Raw genomic sequence first — 25,396 nt, forward strand, 5'->3', positions numbered from 1 at the left:
CACTGCTGGGATGGCCCCTTAGCATGTCCTCGTCGGTACCACTGCTGGGATGGCCCCTTGCCATATCCTCGTCGGTACTACTGCTCGGATGGCCCCTTGCCATATCCTCGTCGGTACCACTGCTCGGATGGCCCCTTAGCATATCCTCGTCGGCACCACTGCTGGGATGGCCCCTTGCCATATCCTCGTCGGTACTACTGCTCGGATGGCCCCTTAGCATATCCTCGTCGGTACCACTGCTGGGATGGCCCCTTGCCATATCCTCGTCGGTACTACTGCTCGGATGGCCCCTTAGCATATCCTCGTCGGTACCACTGCTCGGATGGCCCCTTAGCATATCCTCGTCGGTACCACTGCTGGGATGGCCCCTTGCCATATCCTCGTCGGTACTACTGCTCGGATGGCCCCTTAGCATATCCTCGTCGCTGCTCCAACTGGTTGGACCGCCCCTTGCCATATCCTCGTCGGTACTACTGCTCGGATGGCCACTTAGCATATCTTCGTCGCTGCTCCAACTGGTTGGACCGCCCCTTGCCATATCCTCGTCGGTACTACTGCTCGGATGGCCACTTAGCATAACTTCGTCGCTGCTCCAACTGGTTGGACCGCCCCTTGCCATATCCTCATCGGTACTACTGCTCGGATGGCCCCTTAGCATATCTTCGTCGCTGCTCCAACTGGTTGGACCGCCACTTGACATATCTTCGTCGCTCCCACCGGTTGGATAGCCACTTGACATATCCTCGTCGCTGCAACTCTCCGCTGCTTCCTGCTTCATGGCCATATTAAACTGTTGCGCTGAGTTTAGATGTGGCTTTGATTCCAGTGCATAGGAATCTAGATTGTGCTGTTCACACTCCACACCAGTATGGGTCGGCCCTGGAAATCGTGCAGCAGGTGCATAAATGTCTAATTCTGAGAGAAAATTAACTCCCAGCTTGCGGCCTAGGCTCTGAACTGCAGCAAGATCAGAGGAAGAGACAGCAAGGCTTGCCGTGTACAGAAACCCAAGCACATAGTCAAGTGTTTCTGGCGCTGCTTCCAGGTGCACGACTACCGGTTGACTTGGGGTTCCTGAGCTTTCAGGCTGGGGGGTGAGTATGTGTCGGAAGTGAGAGCTGCCCGCAGCAAGCACACAGCGGTGTGCACGGAATTTGGCATCGCCTGCGACAAGGGTGACGTCGCAGTGCTGGGCAGCGTGGCGGTCAGCGTTCAGAAAGCTGAGGAACGCCAAATGGTGTCCGGGGTCCTCGAAGTGCAGCAATTGCTGGCTGTCCATGGGTTGTGTGGCGTCCATCATGGAGCCTGTGGTGAAGGTGAACACACCGCCATTGTCATTTTACAAACATTCTGGCTGTGTCCACTGAATTTAATTTTCAAAATGTCGAAAATAAAATAAGGAAATACAAATCCATTAATGATGTGAAGATTAAGTCATTATATTTTGTGGTCAAGAGGTCAAAGTCTGTAATGGGTCTATAACTTGAGAATGCCTGAAGTGATCTAATTCAAACTTGGTACAGGTATGTATAATGATGTAAAGATTAACTTCTTCGATTTTGTGGTCAAAGGTGAGGATTGAGGTGATTTTGTGATTTTAGTGTGTTCAGAAATCATGGCAGGTTAAAATGAGATACTTGACACCAGCTGAATGGATTGAAATCAAACTTGGTACAAATATGTATAATTCTGTAATATAAAGGTGGGCAGACGCATATAGGGCGAGGTCTAAGTCAGGGCCCTCAGGGATATTTTGGTTCAAATTCTTCCAAAAGCATCAAATTTGGTGCAGATGTTTCCCATGCCATACTCTTTCGATTTTTGACGGGCGCCAAGGGCGGTATGATCCGGGGACCATACCGGTCCATCCCGCCATGTCACCTGACCTATGACGTCATAATTAGGATACGCATCCAATCACATGGCATACTATAAGTGGTCAAAGTTCAAAATGAATCGATCGAAAAATGAAGGCAGGGATCCATTTTTAAGGTTTTCATAAAATCCAATATGGCGGCCAGGTCACATGACCTATGACGTCATATTTATGACATGTTTACAATCATGTATACATGAACCCGGATCATGATCGCACAAAAATTAAACACAAGGATATGGCATACAGTTCATAAAACATCAAAATCCGTACCTTTGTAATTCGACTGATGAACTGCATATGGCTGAAAATTAGGAAATAGACATGTAAATATTTCCTCTAATTGTCAAAAATAAGGTCAGAGTTCGATTACCCAACCCAGAAACATAAAATGGTGAACCTCGCGTAAATCTTGACAAAAAAAACTCAAAAACCGACATGTTTGACTCAAAAATGACCTTTAAGATGACCTTGAGGGTTGACCTTGACCTCGAATCATCAAAATAACATCATAATTGGATTCCTCGACCTCGAAAACCCCTGAAAAGTGGTATCATACATGATTCCAACCCTTTTGGTTATTTAACTGGTTTTCCTCTAATCTGGGTGGCGGCCATTTAGTATTTCGCCAATATTGGGGGGGGGGGGCGCACATCTTGGCGCCCGTCAAAAATCGAATGGCATGGGCAACATCTGGGCCAAATTTGGTGCTTTTGGAAGAATTTGAACCAAACGGCCCTAAAATATCCCTGAAAGGGCCCTGACTAACACGCGTTTGCGGTGAACAAAGAATACAAATTTCATGGAGCAGGTTCCACCGACATCATGCGCAAGACGAACATTCGGAGGGCTCGGTATTTTCTTTATTAATATTACACGGACAGTGGTGACAATACACTAAATGAATGCATACCTGCGTGGATTGCGACTTGAACCTGCGATCGATTCCGGCCGAACAGCGCTTAATATCCAAAACCTTTCCCTCGAGTTGTTGGAACAAGTTGAATGAACCTAGAGAGTTATAAAGAATCTAATTTCAGCTTTCACGTCTATCCGCGTGATAACGTGTGAAAACTCAACATCGACCAACGACTAACTCCATGGCAACGTGATCTGCTAAGCAGTCACGCAACTTGACCCGGACAAACCGACCAACGGTGAACGGTATTTCAAAAATTTGCGGATGGATTTGAACAAAATTTGGTGCACAGGTTGGGTTTGTGGCAAGGACAAATTCCTTCGATTTTGGTGAAGATCCGGATCAGGATCCAGATGGGATAATTATGAAATTTTATAATTTATAAATTGATCGATTCGTTAAAACCGGTTCTGTGTCGTTCCCGATCACCATTGGGCGCCTCGAGTTGACGACCCCCATTTACCGTCCTGATGAGTTGAGCTTTATTCGGGGAATGCAGAATGGTCGTCTTGGACCCACCAATGGACCAAAAGTCCCGTACATTACCGATTAGCCGGTACAAGATGGGTCAGAGACCTTACACCTTGACCGAGTGCGCCTCGTCACGTGACGTTTGACTACAGGGCTGCAAGGTGTTCACGTTCTCGGTTGGCGGTGCGAGTCAGCCAAGTAATATCGTTCTCACACAATGATACGGCTCCACACCCTGCTGCAGTTCGTCGAGCAGAATGGGCGTGGTAAAGGGGGTGGAGTGTTATGATGGGGGCGTTTCTCTATGCTCTTGGGAAGTTGTAACGCTTGATCCTTCCGTCTCTTCTTCTTTCCACCTCCTTGTCCTCTCGGTTCGTCTAGTCCAGTCCTTCCTTTCTCCCCTGTGCGCTGCCGTGAGATCCATTTTATGCCAGAAAAGCTCCCATTCATCACCGATGAATTAATCGCCAGGGTTCTCGCGAGAGTGTACGCCTCGGTTGTAAAAGTGGGCGGAGACATGAAGCTGGGTGGGTGGAGCTCGAAAAGTGTGAGACGTCAGTTTGTAAAAGTGGGCGGGGACCTGAAGCAAGCTCGTGCTGAGTGGGTGGAGCTAGAAGAGTGTGTGACGTCAGTTTGTAAAAATGGGCGGGGACTTGAAGCGAGCTGGTGGTGGGTGGGTGGAGCTCGGAGAGTGTGAAACGTCACGGTTTCTAAAGGTGGGCGGGGACTTGAAGCGAGCTGGGGCTGGGTGGGTGGAGCTCGAAGCGTGTGAGTTGGCGACTTGGCGTGAGAGACAGGAACGCAGGGGCCAGGCCAGGGAGACACTTTGGCCCGCACCATGGGCGACTCCAAGGTGAAGGTCGCCGTGCGGGTCCGGCCGCTGAACCGCAGAGGTAAAGTGGGCGTGAGGAGGTGAAGGATTATGGATGAGGAGAAAGCGCGATGTGTGGAGGGAATGTGGCGTGAGGGGATCGCATGAGCGAGAGGCGAGTGAGTGTTGTTAATCCGAATACAGTAATAGTGTTTGTGGCCGCGTGAGAGTGTGGCCGCGTGAGAGTGTGGCCGCGTGAGTGTGTGGCCGTGTGAGAGTGTGGCCGTGTGAGAGTGTGAGTGTGTGGCCGTGTGAGTGTGTGGCCGTGTGAGTGTGTGGCCGTGTGAGTGTGTGGCCGTGTGGCCGTGTGAGTGTGTGGCCGTGTGAGTGTGTGGCCGTGTGAGTGTGTGGCCCTGTGAGAGTGTGGCCCTGTGAGAGTGTGGCCCTGTGAGAGTGTGGCCCTGTGAGAGTGTGGCCGTGTGAGTGTGTGGCCGTGTGAGTGTGTGGCCGTGTGAGTGTGTGGCCGTGTGAGTGTGAGAGTGTGGCCGTGTGAGTGTGTGGCCGTGTGAGTGTGTGGCCGTGTGAGAGTGTGGCCGTGTGAGAGTGTGGCCGTGTGAGAGTGTGGCTCTGTGAGAGTGTGGCCGTGTGAGAGTGTGGCCGTGTGAGAGTGTGGCCGTGTGAGAGTGTGGCCGTGTGAGAGTGTGGCCGTGTGAGAGTGTGGCCGTGTGAGTGTGGCCGTGTGAGAGTGTGGCCGTGTGAGAGTGTGGCCGTGTGAGAGTGTGGCCGTGTGAGAGTGTGGCCGTGTGAGTCGGCCGACTTTGAAGACCTCAAATTTTTCTTATATTTACATTCCGGGTCACAGTATCTGACAGGAAGCATCAAAATTATTCAAAGTAGGCTCATTTTAAAGCTAAGAACATATCTGACATGGTGATACCGAAAACAAATCAATATGTTAAAAAGTTTACACAATTTTGAGCAAAAAATATTACTTTTTTGTCATTTTTGGGGTAAAAATTAACTTTTCTGGTCTACAATTCGTCTTCTAGGTAGATACCCCTTCGTTTCATTTTTCTGAAAGTTTCCAGCAAACTGCCCAAGATATGCAGCCTTAAGTATTATAAGTAAAACATTCTGGTATTTATAAAATTGAAACTATGAAAGGTCACTGACCTTTATTGTTTTCCCTTATTGTAACATAAATTGTAATAACCGTTACTGGGAATCCGGAATCGGTTTACCATCGGTTCGTCCGCTTTCGTGTAAGGGTTTAAATCGATACTGCTCCACAATGTCAAATACCTCAGGAGTCGAGGTCTGAGTCTTCTCCAGACTCTACATCATCAGGGATACAGTTCATACATGTAATGCCTGTACAACTTCCGCATGCTGAGATACACTTGACATCATTCTTCTTGCAGTTGCACCGCCGGTTGCTGCAATCTCCAGCACAATTGCAGGTCGTGAACCGGAGCAGCTCCTCAGGAGCCATGGGGTCTACTGTTGGAACTGGCTCATAACCACGAACCCCTACCGTCCATCCATAGTCACTGGGGTCCAAAGACATGCTCTGCAGCAGCATCCAGTCCCGGGTTTGGAAATAGGCACGGAGAGAATGCTGTGCAGCTGCACCCTCTGTTGGAGGTAGAGTCTCTGGTTTGATCAGCCCGGCCGCCGCCTTCCGCGAGAACATGTTGTATCGAATTGCACCCAAAGTAGTACCTGGTTCATGGTAAATGTGCTGGAAAATCGCAATACCAGCCCCGATCACCACGTCCTTAGTAGCCCGTACGTCAAGGAAGATGTCCATATGTTCATCAATGTCCACTGCACAAAACCTGTCAAATAGAGGCGTTTTCCCGTGGCCCCCGATTGCAGAAACCGTATCACAACCGGTGAAGGCGTGAGTAAAGAGCAGGTACCGCCTCCGTCTTTCAGAGAGAGCTTCTCGGATCCTCCTGACATCGTAAGAGCCCTTCGATGTGGTTAAGAAGAGTGGATGGTTGGTGCTTGAGCTATGGTGTACCAGCATTATCAGCACGTCCGCGTCTTCCGCCCGCACCTGAAAATAGAATAAGATATGAGCAAAGCGTCTTGAATTTTGCAAACATGGTGAACTTAACAATTGAAAAGTTATTTAACTATGCTACTCTTCTTTTCTGAGGATAAATGCACTTTCATAACAATGTGGCACATCAAAATACAATTGACGTTACAAAAATGACGATCATGTGTTTACTGATGCCCAGTGCAGCACAACATTTGCATTTGCCAAATTTAAAAAAAAAAAACATTGCCTCTTCTTTTTTTATTTAACTCAGTTAATTAGTTTTATATGTGCCAATGTCAAGGTTTTTTTGTTTTGTTTTATCAACACAGAAACAAATCAAAAGTAATCGTAGTTGATGTAAGTAAAATACCTACACAAAATTTTACTGACCTCAACAGAGTCATCTGTAGCAGCAGCCAGTGCCGCTCTCACAATCGAAGTGTCAGCATCATTGTCACACTGCTCCACGGTGATCTGACATTTCCGGAATGTTGAAGAGAGGAGATGGATGAGCTCACTCTTGTTATGAGTGTTGTCCATGAACTTTGCCTTTGGTGTCAAATGTATCATATCCGTTCGAATCTGTAGATCACAGCAGGAGTTCTTGGTATGCCGGATGTGGTCGTGATCTTTTGGCGAGCTGTTATAGCCATCGAAGACAACAGTGATCTTCTGAGACCGACGGCCGAGACACTGCACGTAGCTCAGGTAACTGTCGGCAATCTCCTGCCAAGTCTGACCTTGTTCCCACTTCACCATGTAGAGAAGCCATCCGCCATCAACCACCAGACTGGAGCAGGCTTGGTCAGTGAGGTCAAGCGGATCGGTCAACTCCTTCAGGCTAGTCTTGGAAAAGCCTGCCTTGTTCGCCTTGTTCATTTTCTGATCTTTGTTGCTGAACAAGGACAAGGGGAAGGGAGTCAGCTCATACTTTAAGCTTGTCTCGACTGTCATATGCCGTTGGGCGAAAATTATCAGTCGGTTGAACAACTTGAGTGAGTTTAGGTGAATCTTCTTCTCATTGACCTTGGGAATCTTTCTGAGCGATGACAGGGCCTGTACCTTGAACTTCACCTGCATGGTCGATGTCACTGACTTTCCGGCCAGCTTTATCTGCATCTCCCTCCCTACTTCAGCCGCTCTCTCAGCATTCAGCATTGACTGTGTCATCTGCAGTGCTCGTGAATCCTGTTGAGAAGGATACAAGCAAATGCTTGTCTCGATCGTGGTCGAAGGGATTGTTCTCCTCCAACCACTTCAGGGCAAGTCCAATCGCTTCAGCGTCTCGCTTCATCTGAGTTTTGGCAAGGTCTTTGTGGAGTGGACCATGTTTCTTGGCACCTTCCTCCATGCGCTGGTTGACATCAGAGAAGTGGTTGAGGGTTTGTACCCAGCACTTGTGGCCAGAATCACTATTCCTCATCCTCCCTCTGCTCAAACCACCTTCTGACTTGGCCCCCTTCATCAGTTTCTGCTCGATACAGATGTCACACCAGGTGCCAGACCAATCATGGCAAGAGTAACGGACAACGTGATTCCCGTGAGCAGTGAAACTTTCGAAGGTCTCCTTGTATCTAGGCGAAGTTTCGAGTTGCTTCATCAGCTGACAATACAGCCGTGCGCCCTTGGCGTATTGATGATGCCCCGCAGCTGAAAAGGTGTCCAGCATCCTGGTAACAATGCAGGACAGGTGCCCGTCGTGGTCTGCAAGTCGTTCAGTTTTAATGAAGATCTTGATGACATCGACCATGTAGTAATACTGCACCCAGAGTGCAGGCGTTCTTCCTCCCTCGGCGAGTCTTTTGAAAGTTTCTTCAAACCTCTGTTCAAACACTGCAACTATTGGCGCTGTGTGTCTGGCGCCCATCTTCCCATCAGCTACCATCTTCATGAAGGTCCTCATTTCACTAAGCTCCTCCTCAGTGAAAGCGTGTTTCATGACGTGCTGACAGATGGATGCATATATCAGGAGGTGAGCGCGGATCGCCTTGTCAAAACACCCTCCATTCAGGATGTGGTCGGCCGTCGTACTCCCCTCCCCCCCCCCCCCCCCCCCCCACACACACACACACACAGTGCCCTCACCTTGGAATGATGAGTAGATTCGCCTGCTTTATGATATCCACAGCCTTGAGTCAGATGGGAAATCGAAGGTCACTATGGCGACTTTGTCCCCGGAGAGCCGCATGCACTCTTTGAGAGTGGTGAAGATGGTCCTGTGGTCATTAGGGTCACCTTCGATGACCGGGAGGAAGTCGACCTGCGTGCTCTGCTTGGCATTATCTGCATGGATTCTCTTCATCCAGCCATTCCAGTTGGAGTGCTGGAACTCGGGATCTTGGGCTTTGATCACCCACCCTGCTGCCCAGAGCGTGTCTCCCGGAGAGAGGAGTGCTCAGCGATAGGAAGAAATGTGATGGCGTTTGTCCCTGTCTGTTTCCTGTTTGTGAATGGAAGAATCTTCACTTCAGCTGCCTTCAGGATCTTAGCCTTGTCGAGTGCCTTCAACTTCACCCTGTTGACACCTGCTGTCGTTAGATCATCTGCAGAAGGTGGCGCCGGAGAGGTGACTTTAATCAAACCCATTGAATGAAAGGGAGTGTTCCCGTAAATAGAAGCAATGTTCAAATCTATATTGTCTCCAACAAATTGAGTGATTGCACAGATTGAGCTTGTATCCCCAACCTCCATGGAGACCAACTGATCGTCACTCTGTATTTCACTTTCACCGGCTGTCACAGCAACTGATACATCCTCAAGTGCAATGTCGACCTCTACCTCATCATCTATCTGATCATCAGTTTCTTCAATAATGGTACCAAGAGCGCCAGAAGCATCAGAGATGCGAACTCCATTCGTGTCATTGAGGAAGCAGTATTTGTAACTTTGTGTCTCTGCCTAAGACTCAGTGTACCCCAACCGGTGTAACTTGTTGAGCATCCACTTTGACCCAAATCTATGGTCCAGTTGTATGGCAAGCCCTATCTGGTATGGCCATACCCCTGACCGAGGCCGATAGGCCTTTATGAAGTTCTGTCCCCAAATGGCTACTCTTTCGTCTGTCTTCACTATCGGTCTCAAGAACATCTGAAGGCTCTCAGGGACAAGTGCCAGCTGAGTAGGGATATCGGTCATACTGTGTGCAGTGGGATATAACTTTGGGTGTAGATCAATAGTGGCGATGACGTTGCAAATGAACTTTAGTGCAGTCTTTATGATCTGAGTCTTCTCATCTCCTAACTGAACATTAACATGATGCTCTCGCAGAATGTTGCTGGTCTTATCTTTCAAACAGAGCACATCTGCCCTCCTCTCCTGTGACGTGAAATACAGTGTGTCATGGTATTTCTCTTGGAGCTTCTTCTTTAGCCACTTCTTCGAATATGCGAGGCTCTGATCTGGTGACTGATCAAACTGCTGCAGCTTTCTGTGGATTTGGTCAAGTGTCATCACCCCGTGCTCGAGTTCAGAGTCTAACCATTCGCAGAGCTCATAGAATACAGCCGCTCGCTCCTCATCCGCTTGCCTTCCTACCTGAGGATAAAAGATTGTTATAATTAATAACTTTCAAGTACCAGAGTTTGATAATATGTCTCAACTTTGAATGATTGAATTTGAATTCGCCTCACTGAGTAAGAATCATACTTTTAGATCACTTACATCTTTAGTCTTGGAGTAGTGACCACCTGTCTCGAATAGAACTTTGCAGCGCAAATGATACAGGGTTTCCTCTGCTACGAAGTCGTTGATCCCTTCCAGGCGGCCAGTGACTTCAGTGCCCCAATCGTCCTTGCGACTCTGTGCTGTCTTCAGCAAGCTTGTCTTCAGTCCATCCGCGGTCAAATTGTCAGGAACTCGGTATCTCTTTCGAGCAGTCTCTGTAAGGGAGTGGAGAGTGGCTCAATACCAGTTCATGCGATCCCATCCCATGCAAAATGTGAATACTTCTAATAATAACTATTGATTCGTCACTACCCATCACATACCCATCACATACCCATCACATACCCATCACATAAGTACCCATCACATACAATGTCATCAGTTAGACCGATTTATGCTTATTACTCTGCATAAAATTGTTACACCCTTCAATCTAACCTGGATGATTTGGGAAGAGATGAGCGGGCTGGTTGCAAAGAATGCATACATTTTTGTACAGAAGCTGAACGGAACGTGGACTCATAGAACTGCATGCAGTAGATGCACTGAACCCAGAGAAAATGCGTCGTCTCTTCATCTGTGCTGACTCTTTCTCCTTCCCTGCTGCCCCTGCAATAAATCAAATGTGAATTATTTTAGAAGTTTGGTCACATGAAATATCACCAGTATTTAAACAATAATGTTCAGGTCAGTAAATAATTATTCCCTGCCTAGTAAAACAGGTCGCACTTACGAGTTGACTTCATGGTGACCTTGACAGACATGTTGTACAAATCACGTTTACACTCGAAGTGGTATCTCAGTCTTCCGACATTCCATGCCTCCTTCATGCGCTCCAAAATTGTAGCATTTCCAACCGCTTCTGCATACGCCAACAGAGTAGGGTAGCCTTTAGGAGTTGCCTGTGCGAGCTTCTGAGCTGGCGTCTCCGGGCCTTCACAGATGAAGCAATTGAGCGGAGGTGCAGGAATAATGTCTACGTCCATACTGCTAGCCTGTACTGCCCTACAAAAGAAAAAGCTAGGGTTAAAAAATTAGGGTAACAAAAGAAAAATACCTGTAACGGTTATTACAATTTATGTTACAATAAGGGAAGACAATAAAGGTCAGTGACCTTTCATAGTTTCAATTTTTTAAATACCAGAATGTTTTACTTTTCATACATTAAGGCTGCATATCTTGGGCAGTTTGCTGGAAACTTTCAGAAAAATGAAACGAAGGGGTATCTACCTAGAAGACGAATTGTAGACCAGAAAAGTTAATTTTTACCCAAAAAATGACAAAAAAATATTTTGTTTTGCTCAAAATTGTGTAAACTTTTTAACATATTGATTTGTTTTAGGTATCACCATGTCAGATATGTTCTTAGCTTTAAAATGAGCCTACTTTGAATAATTTTGATGCTTCCTGTCAGTTACTGTGACCCAGAATGTAAATATAAGAAAAATTTGATCTTAAAAAAGGTAATTGACCCCTGTTGACCCCTGTCACGGGTTCCCCTAGGGGACTTGAATTTAAACTTTTTGAAATGTGTTAGTGGACACCCTTACAAACACATTGGTGAAGAAATTTCTTGGTAAGGAATTTGTTACCAGATTTTTGCAATATTCCCTGACTATCATATACTCCTGCTTTCGTGAAATCCTTGTCAGAGGCTTCCTTGCATCACTTATACTTATAAAACCAAAGATCACTTGGAATTATAAAACCAGTTCTGGAGTGTTTTTTTTTTTTTCTTTTCTTTTCTTTTCTTTTCTTTTCTTTTCTTTTCTTTTCTTTTCTTTCTGTATACTGAATCGAGGCTCGTGAAAGAGCTAACATTTATTTCACAAACAAATCAAACAGACAAACAAAATGTATAAAAAGAGGGAGCGGAAGATAAGATGGGGAAAGAAGGGGAGGCACACAAACACACAAACACACACACACAAACACACAAACACAACATTTGAGAGCAGGGAGAAGTGTGGGAGGGAGAGGGCTTGGGGGGAGGAGGCGTGGGAAGGGGGGGGGGGGGGGAGAGAGGTATAAAACACAAGGGGACCGAAATTAGCGGGGGTAGAAAAGATCAAGGTTTTGGATGGGGGAAGACAAGAGATGGTGGTGAACAGCTGCTTTAAAGACCTGGAGGGTGGAGTGGGATTGAAGAGAGTGAGGGAGTTTGTTCCAGAGGTGGGAGAAAAGAGGAATGAAGGAGTGAAGGTGAGCAGAGAGTCTTGATTTTGGCAGTTTAACCATAAGAGGGTTGCAGGCAGATCTCGTGCGACCTGTAGGAATATTTGGGGGACAGAGCCCAGAGAGAGCTGGGGGGGCAAGGCCAGAGAGGAGTCGGTAGAAGACAGAAAGACCACCAACCTGCCTGCGGTGAGAGTGAAAGGCCCTTGGAGTTAGCTTCATCGTGGGAGATTCCATTGATTCTGAACGCTTTGGTTTCAACAGCGTGAAGATGAGCTAGGTGTGAGGCAGGAGCACCAGACCAGAGGGGAGAGCAGTATTCCATAGAGCTGCGGATGAAAGCCTTGCAAGTGGTGAGGAGCTCAGGTGTACCAAAGAAGGACTTCGCACGACGGAGGATGCCCAGTCGGCGACTGGCTTTGGAGGCCAGATTTGAAATGTGGTTTTCCCAGTAAAGATCATGGCAGATAGTGAGACCCAAAAGATTGAGTGACAGAACTTCTTGGAGAGGATTATTCAGAAAGTGGATGGGAGGGTTGTCGAGTCGGTCTTTTCGGAGAGACATCGTAAGAGTGTGAGATTTGTCAGGATTGAAAGACATGTTCCATTTGTTTGACCAGTCTGTGATTTGTCCAGGTCTGCAGAGAGTGAGGAGGCTGCAGACTGCCGATCTGAGGGATGAGGAATTGAGTGACAGAGAGTGGAGTCGTCAGCAAAGAGATAGAGAGGATTTTCAAGAGAGTCAGAGAGATCATTGATGAAGACCAGAAAAAGCACAGGACCCAGAACACTGCCTTGGGGAACTCCAGCCTGAACAGGAAGAGGTGATGAGAGAAACCCATTCAGGGCCACACGTTGACTATGACCAGAGAGGAAGTCCGCCAGCCATGCGTGGAGATTTCCATGGATACCAAAAGAGGAGAGTTTGGTGAGCAGAGCGGGGTGCCAGACCGTATCGAAGGCACGTGAAATGTCAAGGGAGACAGCTCTAATTTCCTGTTTGGCGTTGAGGACCTCCATCCATTGTTGAGAAAGCAGAAGCAGCATGGGCAGAGTAGAGTGACCAGGTCTGTAACCAAATTGATGGTCAGAGATCAAGCCATTGGAGAAGAGGAAAGATTTCATATCTGAAGCAATGATGGATTCCATGACTTTGCTGATAATTGGGAGAAGGCTGATTGGTCTGTAGTTGCTAGGATCTGTTTTTGCACCTTTTTTGTGCAAAGCGGTGATGTTGGCTGATGTCCAAGCAGATGGCAGATGACCTTGAGCAAAAGAGAGGGTGAAGAGAACAGAAAGAGGGAGTGAAAGAGCGGAAGAACATGATTTTAGGACCCGTGGGCTGATGCCGTCAGGACCAGTTGCAGAATCGGAGTCAAGGGTTGACAGAAACTTTTCCACCTTGACAGGAGGAAAGGACACAGTGTCCAGGAACAGCTGGGTACGACTGGGTACGGTGGGTACAGAGAGGGATGGGTTTGGGACACAAGATTTAGAGGCAAACACAGAGTTGAGGCATTCAGCTTTTTCACGTGTGGAGTCAGCCGTGTAGCCGTTTGAGGTGAGGGAGGGGATGGAGGGGGAACAGACACCAGAAACAGATTTGACCAGACGCCACCAGGATTTGGAAGAGGGAGACAGACAAGAGAGTTCGGTCTTGAGAACAGTGAGATATTGTTTCCTGGCTCTCCTGAGGGTGGACACACTTGTTTCGGGCTTTGTGAAAGGAAATGAGATTTCCTTCCGTTGGATTTGCTTTCCAGGAGACGAAAGCAAGTTGTTTCTGGGCAACAGCCTCACCACAAAATTCCGTGTACCATGGACGGGAGGAAGGGTATGACAACTGAAGACGAGATGGGATAAATCTGTGCATGAGAGAGAGAGAGCAATTTACTTTGAAAGAATTCCCAGGATGAGTTGATGTCAGAGGCGGTAGAGATGGGAGACCAGTCCAGATGATTGATGGCTGCTTGAAGACCGTGCCAGTTGGCCTGAGTGAAATGCCAGACTCGTCGACGCTGAGGAGACTCTCTGAGAATGGTCAGAGAGATGTCCACTAAACCAAGCATATGATCAGATGAGCCGATTGGAGCAGAAGAAGAGCAGCAGACATTTTCAGGGAAGTTGTCATAACCAAGTCCAGAATAGAAGATGCTCCGTTGACTGAGATCCGGGTCGGGAAATTGACAGATTGTGTCAGTCCCAGTGAGTCGCAGAAGTCCTTTGCTGAAGAGCCATGGCTGGTGAGAGAAGTACCCACACCCAGCCAACTGGCATGGTGACAATTGAAATCGCCACATATGAGGAAGAGAGAGTTGGGATGGGGAGATAGAAGTTGGTCCATATTATCAGACAGCGAGATGTAGATGGAGTCATCACTGTTTGGTGGACGGTACAACACACATATGAACAAAAGGTGGGAGCGAAGGGGAAGCCGTAGCCAAAGGTATTCCTGGGGGTGAGGTGGAGAGAGGGCAGTGGAGGGCGAGTGAGGAAGAGTGAGGAAGAGTTTTTTTATAAAGATAGCAACCCCACCTCCAGGACGAGGCTCAGGTCTATCATACCGGAGGAGGGAGTAACCTGGGGAGAGATACCAAGGCATCAGAGATATCATGAAGGAGGAAAGTTTCTGTTTAGCAGATCACATCTTGTCATGTGATAATCACATGTTGATTGGAATCGAAGCATGAACAGTCGGTGTGCTCCATCTTGTAGGAATATTGAACTGCCTTCTTTCTAGGAGAGTGAATGTGGTTAAGCATGTTAAATACGATGTCCACTGGTACTGGAGCGTTGACAAGTCACAGGAATGATGGTCCAAATGCCGTTTTTGCATGCTCGAGCTTACTTCTATACATGATGCTTGTGGCAGATTGACTGTCTTGGTCTTGGTTGCGCTTGCTTTCGTCGCACCTTGTAATTTCCCCAAGTGGCTGCATTTACACCTTAAGCAGAGTGCGATGGTGTGCAAATGCAATTTGAAAGGTGACTTCCTTGTGACCTCTCGGATAAACGTACTTATTTTGCGCTTGTTCCATTATGTAACAGGTACTCCTTTATTCCCACCAATTTCCCTGCACCAAGGTCGCTTTCTGCACTGGGATTGGTTATCTCAACATTGGTGGAGCAAGCAGCTGGGAAAAACAAAGGGAAGTTTGCGCCGTACAGGGATTCGGCCCTGACTTGGTTACTAAAGGCAAGATTTTGAGATTATCCCAATACTGAGATCTCGCGAGATCTTGGAGACGGCGGCAGGGATTTTCGAAGCTCCACACGGTCTCCACGTTTTTCGAAGTTAAGTCTGTTCACAATTGTATTTTGTCGAAACTGTATTTATCTTTCGGTGTGTGAAGTTATTGTGTGCAACTTTGGTTGTTTCTCGGTGTTTATCTTTCATAAATTGATCGTCTGTTTGCCGTGTCGCGAGCAAGGCCTTGTACAGTGTGCACTGTACAACCTTGAGGCTTTGTTTTTCTCTCAGTGGTCCGTCGTTTGTGATCCAATAACTTTCGTTCTCTGTATTCCCAGTCTTTTCACCCATAGCCTACTTCCTTGTGTAAATCTCAACTCAAAAAAAAAAAAAAAAAAAAAACATTTCCTTCTCTGTTCTCATTCGTTTATTCATTCTTATTCGTTCGTTCGTTCTTCGACCACGTGTTTCTCCCCCATTTCCCCAGATAGTTTTCACTCATTAACCTTCAATGTTTACACTTTCCCCTCAAGTTATGTATTCCGTCATATTTTATAACACCTTTTTCTTCTTCTTCTTTAAAAGGCTGCTTTCGACTTGCTCACCAAATCAATTCATCCCAAAAAAAATATCCATCTCCTATAGTGCCTTTGTTCTACATTCCCTAAACTCTCCTGCACTCCATCCTCCATCCAGCGTCCTTAAACGTATTTTTAACTCGAAGGTCACAAGAAACTCATTTTGCAATAAATGTTCGTTTCCCATAAATCGTACACTTTCAAAAATCCAATCTCACCCCTCCCCTCCAAATCTTCCCCATAACCCCTCCCCTCCAAATCTTCCCCATCACCCCTCCCCTCCAAATCTTCCCCATCACCCATCCCTTTCAAATCTCCCCCCTTGCCCCCTCCCTCCTAAACTACCCCCTCACCCCTCCCCGCCAAGACGCCCCCTCGCCCCTCCCCTCCTAGACTCCTGCCTCACCCCTCCCCTCCAAATCTCCCCCATATCCCATCCCTTTCAAATCCCTCCCCTTGTCCCTTCCCTCCCAAACTCCCCCCTCACCCCTCCCCTTCAAATCTCCCCACCCTCATTGCTTCTCAATTTCCCCCCGCTCACTCCCCCTCCTCAAAGCGTCCTCCCCGCTTCTTCCCCCTTCAAACTCTCACCTCCATCTCCCCCAACCTTCTGCCTCGCTCTTCCCCCTCCTCAAATAACACCTCATTGTGGCTCACCCAATCACCATCAAACCTTTTGTCCGCCCCATCCTTCCCTTTCTCCGAGCTATTCTGAAATCTCTGACACACCTTCAACAGCTCTCCCTACCTCTTCCACCTCTTCCACATCTTACCCTACCCCTCCTCCCCCCTGTTCTGTATCTGATGCTCCCCCTTCCTCTTCATTAACGGTATGGACCTCAAACATCCGGGGCCTTCGTTCAAACGTAACCGATCTCTCCATACAGGTTGCTTCTGTCAAACCAGACGTGATCTGCTTAACAGAAACTTTCCTCCTTTATGATGTCTCTGATTCCATAGTATCTCTCCCGGGCTACTCCCTCCTCCGGTATGATAGACCTGAGCCTCGTCCTGGAGGCGGGGTTGCTATCTTTATCAAAAACTCTCTTCCTCACTCGCCCTGCACTGCACTCTCTCCACCTCACCCCCAGGAATACCTCTGGCTACGGCTTCCCCTTCGCTCCCACCTCTTGTTCATATGTGTGTTGTACCGTCCACCAAACAGTGATGACTCCATCTACATCTCGCTGTCTGATGATATGGACCAACTTCTATCTACTCATCCCAACTCTCTCTTCCTCATATGTGGTGATTTCAACTGTCATCATGCCAGTTGGCTGGGTGTGGGTACCTCTCTCACCAGCCATGGCTCCTCAGCAAAGGACTTCTGCGACTCACTGGGACTGACACAATCTGTCAATTTCCCGACCCGGATCTCAGTCAACGGAACATCTTCTCTTCTGGACTTGGTTATGACTAACTTCCCTGAAAATGTCTGCTGCTCTTCTTCTGCTCCGATCGGAACATCTGATCATGTCCTTGTTAAAGTGGACATCTCTCTGACCATCCTCAGGGAGCCTGCTCAGCGTCGACGAGTCTGGCATTTCACTCAGGCCAACTGGCACGGTCTTCAAGCAGCCATCAATCATCTGGACTGGTCTCCCATCTCTACCACCTCTGACATCAACTCATCCTGGGAATTCTTCCAAAGTAAATTGCTCTCTCTCATGCACAGATTTATCCCATCTCGTCTTCAGTTGTCATACCCTTCCTCCCGTCCATGGTACACGGAATCTTGTGGTGAGGCTGTTGCCCAGAAACAACTTGCCTTCGTCTCCTGGAAAGCAAATCCAACGGAAGGAAATCTCATTTCCTTTCACAAAGCCCGAAACAAGTGTGTGTCCACCCTCAGGAGAGCCAGGAAACAATATCTCTCCGTTCTCAAGACCGAACTCTCTTATCTGTCTCCCTCTTCCAAATCCTGGTGGCGTCTGGTCAAATCCGTTTCTGGTGTTTGTTCCCCCTCCATCCCCTCCCTTACCTCAAACGGCTACACAGCTGACTCCGCACGTGAAAAAGCTGAATGCCTCAACTCTGTGTTTGCCTCTAAATCTTGTGTCCCAAACCCATCCCTCTCTGTACCCACCATACCCAGTCGTACCCTGCTGCTCCTGGACTCCGTGTCCTTTCCTCCTGACAAGGTGGAAAAGTTTCTGTCAACCCTCGACTCTGATTCTGCAACTGGACCCGACGGCATCAGCCCACGGGTCCTAAAATCCTGCTCTGCTGCTCTATCTCACCCTCTCTCTGTTCTCTTCACCCTCTCTTTTGCTCAAGGTCAACTGCCATCTGCTTGGAAATCAGCCAACATCACCGCTTTGCACAAAAAAGGTGCAAAAACAGATCCTAGCAACTACAGACCAATCAGCCTTCTCCCAATTATCAGCAAAGTCATGGAATCCATCATTGCTTCTGATATGAAATATTTCCTCTTCTCCAATGGCTTGATCTCTGATCATCAATTTGGTTTCAGACCAGGTCACTACTCTGGACATGCTGCTTCTGCTGTCTCAACAATGGATGGAGGTCCTCAATGCCAAACAGGAAATTAGAGCTGTCTCCCTCGACATATCACGTGCCTTCGACACGGTCTGGCACCCCGCTCTGCTCACCAAACTCTCCTCCTTTGGTATCCATGGAAATCTCCACGCATGGCTGGCGGACTTCCTCTCTAGTCGTCGTCAACGTGTGGCCCTGAATGGGTTTCTCTCATCTCCTCTTCCTGTTCAGGCTGGAGTTCCCCAAGGCAGTGTTCTGGGCCCCGTGCTTTTTCTGGTCTTCATCAATGATCTCTCTGACTCTCTCGAAAATCCTCTCTATCTCTTTGCTGATGACTCCACTCTCTGCCGCTCCATCCCTCTTCCCTCAGATCGGCAGTCTGCTGCCTCCTCACTCTCTGAAGACCTGGACAAAATCACAGACTGGTCAAACAAGTGGAACATGTCTTTCAATCCTGACAAATCTCACACTCTTACTATGTCTCTCCGAAAAGATCGACTGGACAACCCTCCCATCTACTTTCTCAACAATCCTCTCCAAGAAGTTCTGTCGCTCAAGATTTTGGGTCTCACTATCTGCCATGATCTTTCTTGGGAAAACCACATTTCCAAGCTGGCCTCCAAAGCCAGTCGCCGACTGGGCATCCTCCGTCGTGCGAAGTCCTTCCTCGGCACACCTGAGCTCCTCACCACATACAAGGCTTTCATCCGCAGCTCAATGGAATACTGTTCTCCCCTATGGGCCGGTGCTCCTGCCTCACACCTAGCTCGGCTTCACGCTGTTGAAACCAAAGCTTTCAGAATTATTGGAATCTCCCGTGATGAAGCTATCTCTGAGGGCCTTTCACTCACTCACCGCAGGCAGGTAGGTGGTCTTTCTGTCTTCTACCGACTCCTCTCCGGCCTTGCACCCCCAGCTCTCTCTGTGCTCTGTCCCCCAAATATTCCTACAGGTCGCACAAGATCTGCCAGCAACCCTCTGATGGTTAAACTGCCGAAATCTCGGCTCTCCGCTCACCTTCACTCTTTCATTCCTCTTTTCTCCCGCCTCTGGAACAAACTCCCTCACTCCCTTCAATCCCACTCCTCCCTCCAGGTCTTTAAAACAGCTGTTCACCACCATCTCTTATCTTCCCCCATCCAAAACCTTGATCTTTTCTACCCCCGCTAATTCACCCCAGATCCACCTTGTTTGAAATTCCAACTTCTTTCCTGGAAGTCCTGGCAGTGTCCATATGTTTTATACCTCTCCCACTGCCCCCTTCCCACGCCCCCCCCCCAAAGCCCTCGCCCTCTCTCAGATCTCTCGATGTCTCCATGTCTCTCGGTCCCTGCTCTCAAATGTTGTGTTTGTGTCCTTCCCCCTCTCTCCCCATCTTGTCTACCGCTCCCTATGTTATATGTTTTATGTGTCGGTTTGTCTTTCTGTGTGATTAATGTTCGCTCTTTCACGAGCCTCGATATTGTATACAAAAAAAAAAAAAAAAAAAAAAAAAATACTTTTTGAAAAAAAAATGGGATTATTGTAATTGGCTCCATCTGTCTTTCTGTCTCTGTCTGTCTGTCTTTGTCTGCCCGTCACGCTATCGCATTCTAAACAGTTGGACAGAAGTTTAACAAACTTAGTAGTTGTGATCAATACATGGCACAAAGATGCAAGAGCAGTATCATTTTTGGCCGCGCCCCCTGGGGCAGGGTCAAAAGGTCAAATACCGAAAAATGCAAGTACGGGTACATTTTAAAACATTTTAAAATGAAACGTTGTATATACAATAAACATTGGGGAAATATGTAACATATATGCATGAAACATTGTATATGGTTAGTATGTGTATGGAATATGTAACGATTTTTGGTATTTGACCCCCAGTTCATGCTCCAGGGGTTGGGAACATAGGGTCACGGGGTCAAAACGGGGAAAATAATGTAGCTCACAATTTGATATTGGATCATTCCTGAACGGAATTTGATATTGTTGAAAGATTCGGATGAAATTTGGTGGACAGGTTGGGTGTGTGACAAGGACGAAACGATTTGATTTTGGTGAAGATCCGAATCAGGATCCGGATATGAGAATTTTTTAATTTTTAAGTGATTCTTCACCATTGAGAGATTGGGGCGGAAAGCGATTATATAACATGATGTTTCAAAAATATGACGAATATTATAAAACCAAATATTATGGACGACATATTACAAAACTAGATGGGTGAGTGGGTTAGGTGTCAAGAACAAGGTGACGAGATCATGGTTCAGGTCTGGATCATGTAGATCGATCCGGCCTATTGGTGGGAACATAATCTGTTCAGCCTGGTGGAGTTGAGCGCTCTACCGAGTGCTGTTCTACTTCAACCTTGCTCTAGGTGGGAAGCGTGGGGATTTGGGATGGAATGCCATCTTGGCTGTAGTTTGTTTTTATCCTCCTGAAGGCTTCTTCTGAGTTATTCCTGTGACCTGAGCACTGAATTTCTCTAGTCGGCTAAGTTGGACCTCATCTCAACTATTGTTTAGTTTACATGCTTTCGAAGCTTTGCTGCTTTTGTACGAATTTAATCAGAGATCCTTTTGAAATAGTTTAGAAAAATATTGCTTTGGAGACTATGGAACTGGAATTCCGTGCTTGCCGAGGTATAAAAGCTGCAGTTGGAATGCGACTGGCGCATCTGGTCATGTTCCACATCCTTACGGTCTCGCATGTTTCTATCACTCTGCTTTTGGAACACTATCCTTGCAGGCCATTTTCATCACCACTCACTTTGCCACTACCTGGGGCCTTTAAATTTGAATTTCGCCCTTTGGGTGTTTGTTGCACTAATTTCAGCATTATCCTCTTTAGTAATGATTGATTTTGAATTGCAACAGGACAACCTTGGTGGGAATAGCAAGACTGCGATGATGGCAACAGTGAGCCCGGCCGCTGACAGCTACGAGGAAACGTTGTCGACGCTGCGCTACGCAGACCGTGCAAAACGCATCGTCAACCATGCCGTGATCAATGAGGAGCCGAGCGCTAAAATCATTCAGGAGTTGCGTGAGGAGGTTGACAGGCTGCGGAACCAGCTGACCCATGCAGAGGTGAAATTGTGTGTTTTTGGAATGATTGGCTCAATGATGAGCATGTTCAATTTCTGCTGGACATTACGTATTGAAGATTCGTGATCATTTGCGGGGTGATTTGGTTCAAATATAGTTCAAAAACAAATAATTATTTTGAAGCTGAGACTGCGGTGTACTTCCTCCTTCCAGTCACTCACAGCTCCAGGCCTAAAGGAGAAACTCGAGGAGTCTGAGAAACTAATGCAGGAAATGACGGTTAGTTGGGAAGAGAAACTACGCAAGACAGTGGCTATCGCTCAGGTAGGATGAGTTCATCCATTGCTTGATACCGCAAGCAATCCTCTCCTCTATGACTCATTTCTTCTTGATTTTCTAACAAGCTCGATGTGACCTTGTTAGCCCCTGTGATTCCTGTCATATTAGGAACGACAGCGACAGCTGGAGAGCTTGGGGATCTCGCTGGAGTCGTCGGGGATCAAGGTTGGAGATGACAAATGCTTCCTTGTAAACCTCAATGCTGATGCTGCGCTCAATGAGCTCCTGGTGTATTATCTTCAGGTGGGTGTTTTCATTTATTTATTTATTTTGCAGGATCCGAGGCTTGTAGTGGAGCTGCCACTCACACATCTCACACTCATGGACATACAGATGAATACATGAGACGTGACACAGGACTGTTAGATGAGAACCAAAATCAAATTGGCTTGTTCTTGTCGCCTGACCAACTCATCCACCTAGCTTTGTCATAAGGCGTCCACAACTCTTTGAAAATACCATGCTATACTGCATATAGTTTTTAGCCCTATCGATCAATGGCGAAGAATCACTTAAATAATTATCAGATCCGGATCCAGATCCGGATCTTCACCAAAATCTAATAATTTCCTCCTTGTCACATACCTAACCTCTCCACCAAATTTCGTCTGAATCTGTCCTCAACTTTTGGAGATATCCTGTTCACAGACAAACAGACAGGGGTGAAAACATAACCTCTATCCACCTTCGGTGGCGGAGGTAATAAGTTCTCTAATGAACAAGCTTTTGCTCAAAACACATTTTAAATTATTATTGTCTCATCGAAATCCAATTGAATGAAAATCAGGCATTGCACATGATGAAACGAATGTCAAAATGATCAAAACAAATCAATATCTCTGACATATTGAACAAGGATTGACATGGAAGTGTCCTCCGATCAAAATTACGGCTTTTCCATCAGCTGAAGATTTTCCTTCATCATCTCGACTACGAGAATCACTTATGACAAAACTTTCTTCTCCAACACATTTGATGCCTATTGGATACACTGGAGAATTTCCCATGGTCAAACATCATGTTCTTGTGTCTTGAAAACACAGACTGAGTGCTGAATTCAAACAGAATGATGGAGACTCTGGATTTTCTAATATTTGGGAAACCTTTCCACTTCGTGGTTCATGAATGGTTAGGAGAGGAGAAGCATCTCCGATGACAAATTATTCCGGTGATTCGTTAATCATCAAGTATCCACTGTGGGAACAAACTGAATGGTACAAATCAGTTCTATGTTGAACTCTGTGGTCAACATCACCTGTGGTCTGAGGAATGTCAGGTGATCTCGACACAACATCTTCGGCTATATACACGTTAGCACATGAAAAAAATGTATCGCTTTTGTATTTGACGGATTTAGGGAGCCTCCCCTCCCCCCCCTCCCCCCCCCCATCTGCTGGATCCGCCCCTGGTGTGTATAGGTAACATACAGACAGACAGATCAACATCAACATTTAAAGATTATATGATATTGTATTGTGCTTTGATTGGAATGGTTGATGTAATTATTTTTGTATATACGTATATACATATTGTTGCGGATCCGGGGGTCGGCGCTCCCCTTACCAAGGGTGGGGGGGGGGGGGGTTAATCCCCTTGTCTTTTTCAACTGGCCGATCCCCCAGCCCTGGAAATTATAACGCTCCTCTGCGGTCGAGATTGGCCAGGGTGATTGGTCAAGATGGGTCCCAAATACCTGCATGCCAATCTCTCCGCAAAGCAGGGAAATAACTCGCGCTCGAACCACGGACAGATGGAAATTGCCTAGGCGGTTTAGCAATCCGCGATTCGAGCCGTTAGCAAAAAGACGAACCCGATTCTGAGCGGTTCTGAAATCGTGCCACCGGTATTCAATTGAGGAAAAGACGAAAGCGATCGAATAAGAGGAAACCAAAAGGTAGGAAGAACAAATGTGATTTATAACTGTACTAATAAAAGAGGAAACGAAAGAAGGGCATGTACAAGAAGAAGAGCAAAAGGACACAGGGCAAGCTTACACAGTCTTAATTAACATGCACAGGACAAACAGACAGACTTACACGGGAGGGTAGTGGTAGGAAGAAGATCCAGGCAGATGGCAGTGGAGGAAGGTCTGGGCAGATGGTTTAGGCATTGAGTTCCGGCTCCAGGTGTCCACGCGTACCGTGGCGAGAATCCGGGCAGCAGCGAGCGCGTACCGTTGGCGCGCGCTCGGGCCTTATATATGGTGGGGGGGGGGGGGGTGTAGACCTTCACAAGGTGCGCAGTCCTCCCAGTAACGTGACAATCACTCGAGCTCTCCCCCCGCAGTCCGTTATGATGCAATCCGCTCGCTCGCCCGACCTCCGCGCAGTCCGTGATGATGCAATCGACGGTCTTCTCTCTCTCTCCTTCTCAGTGTCAAGGCGCCGCGCTCGCGCTTATATCGTGTGCTTCAAAATCAAGCCGCGCCACGCCCATCAGTGAGCTCACCTCAGCCCTGGTTGGTTCGTTGACAGGGCCACGCCTCGCTCTTGGCGCTCCGCCCCCTTCTTCTCCAGCTTGACCGTGTCCGGGAATAACGGACAATCTACAAGACGCCGATGACTGAGACAGTTTTTACAAAGTAAGGATTTATTAACTAATAATTCACTTGTTTCAATATATTAAAGAACTACAATACTATAACGAATCTAGTAATTCAAGTCGTTGGTTCCTCTTCGTTCGCCGGTGATCTCCTGGTGCTGTTTCTCGTTGGTACTCGTTCGTTCCGTCGGGCAGAGGTTCTGATGACAAGTGCTCCTGACTCATAGTTTGCTCTGGTTTATATGGGCCTTGTCGCGCTAATCCCTTCTCCGCAAATGCCCCGAGGTCATGTATGCTCGCCCCACTGGCACCAGCTCGCTCCCCTCCTGTTGCGAGTTCCATTTACCAAACAATAGGGGGGTGCTCCAGCCTGGGGCTGTGACCAGGTGGACAAGAGATTACCATGTTCGTGCACATTCTTGGCATTCATTTACGAAATCGTCTATCTGCTTCGTTACCAGTCCTAATCAATGAGTTACCAGAGTTACACTTCCACAATTCCCTCATCTTTTTGTTTTTTGTTTATATTAACCATTAATCTAAACATCAATATAAGTAAACAATCAATCACTACAAGTAAACATCAATACAATTTCCTTAGGCATACACCGTCATCCTGCAAGAATCTGATCACAAAACATTTTGTTGGTCATTGACTCCTTCCATATTGTTAATTCAATCTATTTCATTTGCATCACAAATATCTTTGTAAAACAACACTTCACCATCACCAAGATACAACAATTTTGCTTCACCATTTTCAAGTTTTTAAAGCATCTGCAACATCTGGCAAAAACGTTTGCCTCCACACAAATGTTGACTTTGTTTGAAAGGAAGGGCTGATCACTTGTGTTTGAATCCAGGTATGAAACATTTTCTCCTAATGTCTTCATAGCTCCTGCACTACTTCGTGTAGGATTTCGCTGTTGTGGTAACATTGCGGAGTCATAGACTGACCCTGCTCTCCATGTAGCATTCTTGCCACTTTTTGCTGTAAACCATAGTAATTCCTGAACAAGGCCTTCACCCAGTTGTAGTCGACTTGCCTCCTCCCTCATTGTGAGTGGGCAGCAAGTATTGGTGTGACGTTGATTGGCCAGCAAGATGTGGAACAGGGATGCCGGATGCATCCACAATGATGTTGGGACCATGGTGTTCAGGTCATCCATGGTCCATACCAGGAGTGGCCCGCAGAATCGTGCACAGCTGTTGTGAAAAGGCACAGCCATTGGTTTGCAGCTCCATGCTGGCT

At 47.2% G+C, this 25,396-nt stretch overlaps 1 protein-coding gene across 1 annotated transcript; it reads left to right on the forward strand.

Moving 5' to 3' along the window:
• Window positions 1-4,012: 4,012 nt before the first annotated feature.
• On the forward strand, window positions 4,013-24,246 carry LOC144893210 (kinesin-like protein KIF13A). The gene is made up of 6 exons (XM_078782875.1): window positions 4,013-4,159; window positions 15,050-15,161; window positions 21,094-21,306; window positions 21,478-21,588; window positions 21,712-21,846; window positions 23,978-24,246. Exons 3-6 carry the CDS (start codon window positions 21,124-21,126, stop codon window positions 24,122-24,124), a joined length of 576 nt encoding a protein of 191 aa, XP_078639001.1. The 5' UTR covers window positions 4,013-4,159; window positions 15,050-15,161; window positions 21,094-21,123; the 3' UTR covers window positions 24,125-24,246.
• Window positions 24,247-25,396: the final 1,150 nt, after the last annotated feature.

Source organism: Myxine glutinosa, chromosome 8, assembly GCF_964187855.1.
Source record: "Myxine glutinosa chromosome 8, kmMyxGlut1.1, whole genome shotgun sequence".
In the NCBI taxonomy this organism is placed as follows: Eukaryota; Metazoa; Chordata; class Myxini; order Myxiniformes; family Myxinidae; genus Myxine; species Myxine glutinosa.